This window comes from Megalops cyprinoides, chromosome 10 (genome assembly GCF_013368585.1).
Source record: "Megalops cyprinoides isolate fMegCyp1 chromosome 10, fMegCyp1.pri, whole genome shotgun sequence".
Classification (NCBI taxonomy): domain Eukaryota; kingdom Metazoa; phylum Chordata; class Actinopteri; order Elopiformes; family Megalopidae; genus Megalops; species Megalops cyprinoides.
The window spans coordinates 7,072,060-7,083,020 of NC_050592.1; the positions used below are offsets into that span (position 1 = coordinate 7,072,060).

General features: G+C 41.5%; 1 protein-coding gene across 1 annotated transcript; it reads left to right on the forward strand.

Moving 5' to 3' along the window:
- Nucleotides 1-4,907: 4,907 nt before the first annotated feature.
- Nucleotides 4,908-10,054, forward strand: im:7147486 (zinc finger protein 814). The gene is made up of 2 exons (XM_036538028.1): nucleotides 4,908-5,158; nucleotides 6,616-10,054. Exon 2 carries the CDS (start codon nucleotides 6,715-6,717, stop codon nucleotides 9,766-9,768), a length of 3,054 nt encoding a protein of 1,017 aa, XP_036393921.1. The 5' UTR covers nucleotides 4,908-5,158; nucleotides 6,616-6,714; the 3' UTR covers nucleotides 9,769-10,054.
- The last annotated feature ends 907 nt before the right edge of the window (nucleotides 10,055-10,961 follow it).

Sequence of the window (10,961 nt, forward strand, 5' to 3'; positions counted from 1 at the left end):
GGGTACTTCAATATGAGCAGTGTATTGCAAGCATGCCATTTCCTACAGTTATTATCAGAAAATATTTTGAGTTAGAGTAACCACAGCTGAATTTTCTCTAAAGAATATGTTGTTCACAATAGTGTTAACAGCCTACAGTTGGTATTTTTTTTGTTTTGGTGAGTTAATTCATTTGACAGTTTCATTAAAATGTCTCTAAATTGTAAAAAATAAATGCCATTGTTGTGCAAACAGATTTAAAACTCGCCAAGAGCAAAATTGTCTTCTGACATCATAATTAAAGTTTCTGTGCAGCACTTTCAACCATGCAATAATTTGGTCAATCTAATTTCATTTTATGTACTGCAAATTCTTTCCCATATGTCTTTTTTGTGAACAACAGTTGTGTTTGCTGGGAATATACAGACATTTTTAGAAAGGGATGTGGCAGAAACCAATCCCAGCCTGGGCCAGATGAGCTGAGAGCTCCCTCCACACTGTTCTGCAACTCCCCATAAGAATCCAATATGAGTTATGTAATTTGTATCTGTAGTTGTTTGTATCTGTATTTGAATCCACAGGGCCTGATGTAATAAGGTTTATTGCATGTTTCAAATCGCATACAGTAAATAAGCACTGAGCAACTCCCTCTCTCACACATTCATTCGCTCTGAAACACCCTCTGAATGCACTTCTCTTTTATATTTTCTCTTAGCTCCTCTTGTTGTGGAGCTTAGACTCAAAACCCCTCCTTCGGTTTCATAACACATTTTCTGTACACCATTGTTTTCCCTTCTGGCATCGTTTTCACTTCATATTTTGCCTTTTCTGTACCTGTTGTTGCCACGATCACATCTGTCTGATACACACAAAAAACTGTCCTGCCATGGCTGTACTCCATTATCCCCAAGACTGCACATATCTAATATATAAAAAATAGTTGATTACTTGCTCTGGCCTGTCTGACATCTACTCAGCAATGCTTAACAAGGTCGCACATGTGCCTGTCTGATATCTACTTGGCAAATGCCTGCTCAGGTCGCACATGTCTAAAAATAACTAATTACTTGCTTTGGCTTAACTAACATTTACTGGCATTATTTCCACAAGCCACACTCCTTCAGTAAAAAAACACTCGGCAGCATCAGGGAGATGAGACTGCTTAGTGTCATTTGTATAACACTGAAAGAAGAACCCCAATATTTGCAACCCCCTCCTCACAGAGTCCAATTATTTTTATCTTAAACTCAAGGACCATCTTCTGGGCAATGTCCGGACAGTGTCTAACTCCCATAATCAGCCCCAACAACAGGCCGTACTTTGTAACTTATGGCATACAGGTATCTCACAGCTGCATACCCCTCCCACAGTCTCCTCTACACTTCTGACCCTTCTTTTTAGTTTCTGCTCAAATGCATACAAAGTATATTAGGATATATATTGTTTGTTTAAGGCTAACATATTGGATTGTCTGGTTTCCTTATATACTTCCAGACCTCTGCATGTATAGTAGAGATAGAGTACATTTTGTTCGTAGCCCCTCTCGGTACCACAGATTAACATTATAGTTCAATAAAGTGGTCATGTTTAGTACCTAGTCACATACTGTTTACAAGCAGTGACTGCCTGAACTCTGCGACCCATAGAAATCGTCAGACGTTGGGTACCTGGTGATCCTCTGCCAGGCCTTTCCTGTTGCTGTCTTCAGTTCCTGTTTGTGTCAGGGGCTTTTTGCCCTCAAGCTTGCTTTAGCATGTGAAATATATGCTCAAAGTGATTCAAAGCAGGTGCTTGCCTTGGCCAGTCAAGAATTTTGCACTTTTTGGCCCTGAAAGACTCCTTGGTTGATGAAGTACCTTCCTTTGATTATGGACGCATTTGGGTATATTTGACAGTATGTTTTGGTACACTTTCAGAATTAACCGTGCTGCTGCCGTTGGCAGTAACATCATCAAAGGCGGCAAATGAGCCTGTTCCAGTGGTGGCTATACATTGCCCAAGCCATAATATTACCTCCACCATGTCTCACAGATTAGGTGGTATTTTTAGGATTATGGGAAGTTCCCTTTTTATTCCACACTTACCTCTTTCTATCATTTTGGTACAGGTTTTTCTTAATCTCATCTAATAGTAATAAGTAGTCAGAAGTAAGTTTCTGGTAATTCTTTTTTCCTCCACAGCTTTTCAAATATGTGCCATCCTCTGACTGGAATCTGATGGCAGGGGATTTTAATTTTAAAGATTACAATGGAATAGCCTATAACCACGATCAAAATACTAAGGAAGCCTCAATATGTGTGAAAGCTGAGCTGTCTTCTGCCTGTTCATTCTGTACTCTTTCTCTACCTGTATTTATAAAAGTCATACACGAATGTGTTATTCTTCAAGGCACTCTCTGCTGTGTTCTCTGCTGAAATATCAAGGATGATGTGTCTTTCCTGAGCAGACCTGACTATCTGCTGAAGTGGCCTTGAGTGGTTCCTGCTCTGTGTGGGTCTAGGGAGTACACAGGCTGTGCTTGGTCAGCAACAGATATACTTTCATCTAGCTAAAGTCTAAAATAATGTTTTAGGGAGTAGGGGAGTAGTTTTTTAACTGCTAACCACAGAATGTTTCAAAGCACAATTATAATTGTTCTGCCTGAACGCTGCTGAGAAATGGCGTAAGAGTCTATTCTGAGAGTTGCACACACTGTCACTGTATAAAAAGTGTGATGTACTCTGCAGGTTGGAATTGCTCTGACTTATCTATGTGAGTTCTTGGATGAATTTCCCCCTGGGAGCTTTCAGAATAAATGCAGTATTGTCTCATTGCACTCTGACTCAGTCTCATCACTGAAGTTTCTTTCTATAAGGTGAAATTCCACAACAATGTACAGCGTACTAATCAATCTAATAAATACAGGGCTAAAACCAAATCTCTAAATGATTTCCCATATGCCTAATTAATTCACTGAATTATGGTGGGAGTCAAATTAAAAAACAAATCACATGACCAAGCTTGACTCTAGTAAATTGTCAGCCGCAAATCTAACTCTCAAAAAACCTGTGTGGTCGTAATTAATGAGGGCATCAATGTAACGTCAAAGTGGAACTGATTAAGCTGACAGGTCTAAAACTGGCGGGGTCTTTAGGGTACTTTTATTTTTCCAGCAACGGGGAGGTTAAGGACACTTTCTGATCTTTTTGAAAGGAGTAATTCTCTATGACAAAACTGAGGTCAATATCAATGAGCTGCCAGTAATTCAAGGGGTATGCCATCCATTCTGGTGACTTCTATGAATTCTATGAAAGATACTGGATACTGTTTCCTTTTGTTCTGTAGCTCAAATTAAGCCATTGACTATATTTAGTAGTCAGTTTTGTCTGCGTTTGGAGAGCATCCTACAGTATAGAGATTGCCCTGAGATAAAATGCATTTCTTTTTGCTGACAGAACCCTGGTCTTTACTGTTTTTAATTGCATTTATAGATTCCAGCCATTCACTATCCCCCAGTCTGCGAGGAGCTTTCTCGGTCACTCAAGAGTTTTCATCATACACTTCAGTTTTAAAGATGAGAAATTAAGCTCTCACAGTGAGTAAGTTATTAAATTTACTTAGTAGCTAGCCTTAGTAGCTACGAATTTACTCAGTAGTTGTCTATTCCTTTCATTGGAATATAATTTTTTTCTGCTCTTTTTCTGTTTCGGCTGTGTGCTCAGGCAGAGTTTGGTTGTTGGTTTTCTAAAAAATAAATTACTTTTATTATTACTTTTTTTTTTGAACATGTGCTCTTCTTGTTTATTTTTATTTTTTTTTTTGTGAGAAGTTTGGCCAGCATCTCCACATATGGTGTTAGAGTTGCATACTCCCTGTACAGAGGAGTGACCCATTATTTTGATATGAGTGAGAGAACAGGGCAACAAACTAAGCCAAAGGAAACCAGAGAGGTGAAGCTAAAGCAATCGTCGAGGTTCGGAGAAGGACCAGAAAGAGACTGTTTCAGGTGTATGTTGACCTGTGGTGCTTGCGAAATGGAGCAGTTTGGGGAGCCCTCGAGAAACTGGTGAGGCCAGGGGGATCAGCTTCATACAGGTGCAGTAGAAGGGGGAACATTTTGTGGGGTATATATAATTTAAATTGCTTTCTTTGTTTCATTTTTGTGAGAAGTTACGGCAACCTTCTCCACACCCACCAACAATAAACACACTATGATTCTTTATAGTCAGGCTGTTCTTACTCAAAAATATACGGTCATATAGCCCATGAGGTGCACATGTTGATGCAAAACAAAGCTTGAACTGTGAATTTCCACACTCTCCCCGTGTAACGTCATCCTCCTCAAAATGATCAACAATCAACAAATCTTAATGTTAGTGTGGTTTAGCATAGTACATGTATTGGAATGGTAAACCACTTGAGTGGTTACAGCCAGCCCAGTTAGGTTCTGTCCGGCGCCCTATGCTACATGCAGGGAATAACGAGCTAACGAACTAATAGGAAGGTTGATTTGTGTTAGCTCCTCATAGCCAGTGGAACAACGATTTGGTAGGAAACATTTCACATCGCCATTGTCATTATTATCGAGAGCACGATCAAATAAAATATTCAAAGATATGACGGTGAATTATCCATTTTTAAGATAGCAAGCAACCTGACTACGTAACGTTACCTATGCGAATGTTCTTCAGGTAGCTGAAATGTAACCAATCTGTTGTGCCGACAATTTCAGACCAAAACCAAGGTCTCCGAGACACTAGGGGGCAGCGACATAATTCATTAGCAGAAAAATAAACCGCTACAAGTACTCTTTTCATGACATGAAATGTACTAGACAGCGTGGTGTAAGTAGCTAATACTACTAGCCTTATAACTTGCTACCTGGCGTTGTGTCTATTTATTAATTTATTTATGTATTATAGCTCCCTTTTGGCTCCCTATTCAAACAATATGGGCATAGACAACAACAAAGCAGAAGGCATGAATGGAACGAAAGGATCAAATGTAAAATAAAAATAGACAAGTAGCTATCTAGCTTAGTTAGTCATCCAGATGTGTTCGGAAGCTACTCGTTTTCGGTTATTAAGCTTTCACTCCCTAATATCTAAAAATCTAAAATTAGCCTAGCCAGCGAATTAGTTAGCTGCTTAGCTTGCATAACTAGCAATTCTGAACCCTTACACATATGAGTGATGCAGAGGTAAGCAGCTATAATCCCACCCTTTATTTAATTATATACATTTTTTTTACAAGAATCGCCGGTTTATTCTGTGTGTTTATTCAATTCAGATTTTAGTTAGCTTGTTACCCAGCTTGATGGTTAACTCGTAATTTTGGAGTAAGTGTTGGTTACCTCTCTCGCTAGCTATGTTTGGGCATTGCTTTGCTTAATATTTTCCACATAGATCAGTGACAACAAGCAATCCGTCAGGTACATATGAGCAATCCGTTAGGTACATATGCTTTAAAGCAGGATTGCGCGTTTTAAACACTAGGCAGCTACATAGCTAATACAAGTAAAAGAAACCCTATCCTGGATTAGGCCGTTGTTTGGGTATAAAAATTGTTGGAATATTAGTTAGCTCGCGTGCAAGATACAGGAGTCCTGCATAGGAAGGCGTGTAGGCGTCATTACGCTGATCATTGTTACAGCCACCGGTCTGGCGCATACTTGTGTGTGCACGTTGAGATTTTTAAAATAATATTTACGATCTAGTGTAAATTGGGTACAATTAATTTTGACAATTATTTAAAATAGTTTTTCCGATTTTATGAATTAGGCCGTAATGTGCGTGTATTAACCTATCGGACAAAAACGTCTTTAATTGTGCTGCTAGCACAGTAAGGAGTAAAGACTAATACACTAAGCTGAGTGACTTAAACATTTTGAAAATAGGGGCCATGCACAGAACCTTTATGGAGGAGAGAGGCTCAAGGCGAAAGAAAGAATTTTATCGCGAGCATCTTGCAGGCAGTACAAGAGTTGATAGAAGTTCATTGTTTAGCACGAGGAATTTGCATATTTTAATGTCTAGACGTATTACATCAGGTGTCATTCTTCCTTGCATTTACATCCATAAGATGTCATTCTCATTTGACATTAAAATGAAAAGAACATTTTTTCATTACCATTTTCATGCTTATTTTCTTAAATACATTCGGATAAAATTATGTTGTGGTAAATGGAGGAAATGTATATTTTGTGGTCCCCTGTTTTAATTGCCACAGTTGTTTTGGGGAAAAAAATAGAGAAAACAAATATCTATCAAGAGTTTAATTCTCTGTTTACAGGTAATATATTCTGTGGTGTCTCCCTTGAGCAAAAAAATTGCCCGTCTTTAATAGGAAAGCTTGCACTGGCAAATAGGAAAATGGTCATCTCTAAATAAGTAAATGACCTTCAATGGTTACCCCAAGAGCATATGTACAGGTGAAACATACACGCTGCTTTCAAGAAAAGATGAGTGTCATTCCAAAGCTGATTTCACATGAAATCACCCTTCTTGTTTCTTTCATTTATCTTGTCTTGTACCAGTCTTGTTCCTGAAAAGTTTATATTGATATAATTTGTACTGTCAGGTCACAAATTTGAATTGTGTTGATAAAAATAAACACTGATTTTTTTTTTCCCTCTCCCTGTGTTTCTCTAATATATAGGGAACTCTCATTTGGCTTTTTCAGCCTAATTCAGCATACTGGCTGAAGTAGAAGAAGAAACACGTTGAAAGCAGAGACTCCGGTATCTCCACGCTCCCTATGCTTGGACTCCAGGACAGCAGTACTGGCGGCGCTCTGCCGACCAAAACCTACAGGTGTGTGGCATGTTCAGCTACATTCCCGGGGCTATCTTCTTTATTGGTGCACCAGGCATCCCATGCAAATGATGGTAATTCACTGGATAGGCTTCAGCCACCTCCCGCCTCTTCTACGCAGCCATGCTGCTCCCACTGTGGGGTGATATTTTCCAGTCAAGAGTTCTTGAAGAAGCACCACTGCAGTGCCTCTTCCTTCCCTTCCTCTTCGTCCGAAGAGTTCCAGCATCTCGGCTCCATGCCGGAGCAGAAAGGATCGCACACCGAACGCCCTCAGCCTCATAACCCGGCTGTGGATGAGGCAAACGCGTTGGAAACGAACGGGTCCGCTTCCAGCCCACCTGGCCAAACGAATCCAACCCCCAGTCAGGGTTTCAGCCCCGCCTGCAGCTCCCATCCAGTACCATCTGATCTCCACATCGCTTCACAGCCGCCCAGCACAGTAACTACCAGCAACGGTCCTGTCATGCAGGAGCATCTTACTTCAAGCCCTGGGTCTCAGCCTGTGGGATTCACACCATTGCCAACCTTCACAACACCGCAGGATCAGTCCTCGTTCGCAGGAGCTCCGCCTGTCCCGTCTTTTCTCCCTCCGTCTGATCCCACCTCCAGTGGCAGAGTCCTCCAACCGAAAGAGCTCAAACCGGCGAAGAAGAAAACCTTGAAGAAGATGCTGTTTTCGGAGTTCATGAAGCGCTTGCCACCATCGCAGTTAACTTGGAGGCCTAACAAGGGGGTTGTATCCTCCAAAAACGCGGTAAGCATCAGAGCCTCAGCAGCAGAAGGAGCAGCACCCTCACCAGGAACGTCTGTTACTCAGTTACGGCGACTGCTGACTAAATCTGGCACGAAAACAAAAGCAGCCTCCCGAGCGTCAGCTATTCTAAATGTTATCAATTCAAATAAACAGTCCACCAACATTGTAAGCAGAGTTGTGAGTTTAACCAGGACTTTCCTTCCTGTGGTGGCTCTTGAGACGAGGCAAACGTTGAGGGGCATTAGCATGGATGGTTCAGAGGGGCAACACCAATGTGGCTGCTGCCGGAGGATTTTCCAAGATGTAGACAGTCTGATACTGCATCATGTTGTGCACAAGAAAGAAAGGGTATATGGTTGCCGGCAGTGTGGACAGCTTCTTATAAGTAGAGTGCCCATTTCGGAGAACCATATTTGTCAGATGGCCTCCATGCAGAGTAGCCAGGAAATATTCTCAGTGGGAACTGTACTCCACTCACCGTCAAGCACCCAGGCACGCCTCAGTCAAGAGGGCACCGTGGCAGGTTTCAAAACCTTGCAGGGAAGGCGCTCCACGTCTGTTACCAAGAAGCTTTTTCACTGTTCCCTGTGTAATCACAAATACACTCGTTTATACAGCCTAAAAACGCACAAGTGTCAATGGCTGTTGTCCCTGCAGCAAGCTAACAGCACCCACAAGATGGATGGATTCTATTCAATAGAAAGGGAGACAACAGTTGGTGGGGGGCTGAAAATAAATGAGATACAGAATGAGGCGGTAGAAGATGTAGCTTCACAGGTTCAAAAAAGTGTGGCAGTAGGCACTGAAACCCCTCACCATATCAAGTTTGAGACTTTTGAAGCACAGTCTGTGTCAGGAGAATTATTCCCTCACACTCAGCAGGTTGACGCTGCACATTCAGAATTGGGTTTGTGGTCTGGTTCAGCAAAAAGCTTCATGCCCTTTCTTTCCAAATCAGCCAAACACACGCCATTCCGAAACGTAGATTCGGGGACCAAGGGAGAGTGTGGTGTTTCTGTGCAGCACCATGCAGGTGTACTACAACAGACTGTGGGAGAGGGCAAAGGAGAATGCAAGACAGAAAATGAGCGCACACTGCAAGAACAACAGGGACAGTGGACCATGCCAATAGATTATTCAGAAGTTGATTTGCTGATAGATGCAGAGGAAGGTGGTGGTGATGACCACATTGAATCCGCAGTTGGGGATTCTGTGGATTCCACAAACGAACAGACCCACTCTCAGGAAGTTGCCTTTCTAAGAGGAGGGAAGTGCTTCATCTGCAGTCAATGTGGTAGAGGCTATACTCGACGCTTCACCTTGCACCAGCATCAAAAGAAGTGTCACCTAGGGATAAGGGCACCAATGCAGCACACTGTTAGGAAGGCAATTAAAATCAATAAACACTCGGGGGGAAAACAGCACTTTGATTGTCCCCAGTGTAGGAGGAGCTTCAGCCACAGAGATGCACTTGTCCTTCATAAAAAGAACTGTCAGCCAAGGAACAGAAGAGGGGATGGGAACAGTAGCCACATTGGCACAGAGGATAGAAGCAGGATGCACGTGGAACATGCACAAAACCAGGGAAGGATGTTTGTGTTGCCACCACCTCCAGGGGAAAAATCCAACCGGGCAGGAAACCAGAATCAGTCAGCTGGTGGAGATTGGGGCATAATGTCATTGCCCTCTGTACTGCCTAGGAGGGTGACTTGTGAGTGTGGAGCAGGGTTCACCTGTCCTCGGTTGCTGTTTGAGCACCTGCAGATGCACACCCAAGAGACCTACATCTGTCCCGATTGTGGTGAAAGCTTGCAGTCCTGGCCAGCCTTCGAGTCTCACCTTCGCTCACATCAGCTCTCCATGTGTCCAAAGTGTAACAGGAGTTTCACTCTACACAGTTCACTGGTCAGGCACCTACGCGAAAACCTCTGCATTCCTGATTCCAGGAAGGAGAAGAAACACTGTTGTTCACGCTGCAACCTGGTGCTGCCTAATGCCCTTAGTCTCAAGCTCCACATGCAGAGCCCCCCTTGTAAACCTTCCCGCAGTCTCCTACGCTGCCCTGTGTGCATACGGGCATTTAGGAGTATACCAGGGCTCCAGAGACACCTGTCATTCCACAGCAAGCCTAATGGCTTCCTTTGTCACATCTGCGAGCGTGGCTACCGAAGCATGAGTGCACTAATGGACCACCGAAGGAAAGTCCATTGTGTAGTAAGGGAGGAGAAGCAGTCCAGTTAGGAGAGGGTTCATGAGGTGCCATTTTGAACATTCCAAAGGAAAATGGATTGAGACACATCAATGGGACACTTGAAACTTGGGGGTTCAAAGGCAGAGTTTTTCGCCACACAATAGAAGGTTAATATATGAATTTCTTGTATAAAATTGGTGAAATGAGCATATTAAAAGGTGAATATGGAATATCAGGATGGACAATGGGTCAGAAACATTTTTACCAGCAATTTCACAAAAAAAATGGAGGAAACAACATGCTCATAGGTTTGTTCTGACTAGCAAAATATTCTGTGCCCCAGTGAATATTTTAAAGTTAATTCCAGTTGGCATTTAATTGTACAATTGTGATAGTTTCACTTCTTTACTTCATGGTTGTAATTGTAAGCTGTAGTATTTCTCTGTTTGCAATGTGAAGTGTAAGTACATTCTACTGTTGAAGAAAAAAAAAAAGTGTAAACAAGACAGACAGTATAAAGGAATGTGTTGAGCTAATCAAGGCTAATGTTAAAACAAATTCTCTCTTAGCTAAGTATGTGTATTTCATATTTTCAGTTTTACAGTTTTCGTATTTTAGTTCTAGGCCTACATTTTTTCATTTCTTGAGAAAATGTCTTGAGAACATTTCTGTATAATTGATGGGATTGACAAATAAATACAGCAAAACACATTTATGTTTCTGAAGTTACACTATCAATTGTTTTTTTTTTTTTTTTGCAACAAATCTGTTTCCACATGCTTTGTCTAGTCATAAGTGACAAACCTAATAACCCAATTCAGACTATCCAAATCCACATTTTAGAAAGGATTTTCACAGTTACATTTTCGTTTAATCCAGTTTTGAACTAGAATACAACTAGAATAGTTTACAGCAGAACTGTTTCCATGAAAAGAGATTGTGGACAAGAAAGGAAGTGGAAAGAATGTTCATATCATTGTTTTAGGACAAAATTCAGACTGTATCCTGTCAGTAAGAGTTTGATATGGTTGGATTTACTCAGAGGTGATAGTAGTCCTGCATTTAGTTGCTGTGGTGCGGTGATAATTTACTATGCTTACAGGGAAGGAGAAAATAGGAATGTTTCTAGGCTGTTTTCAGTATCATTAATGTGGTTGTTCTAGATTTGACAAGTCAGACAAGGCCAGGTCCCTTGAGTTAGTCAAAGCCTGGGAACTCTAGTCTTGTGTAGTTAATTAATCAG

Coding starts and splice junctions, on each gene's coding strand:
- im:7147486 (XM_036538028.1), top strand. CDS start 6,715: ATGCTTGGACTCCAGGACAGCAGTACTGGCGGCGCTCTGCCGACCAAA.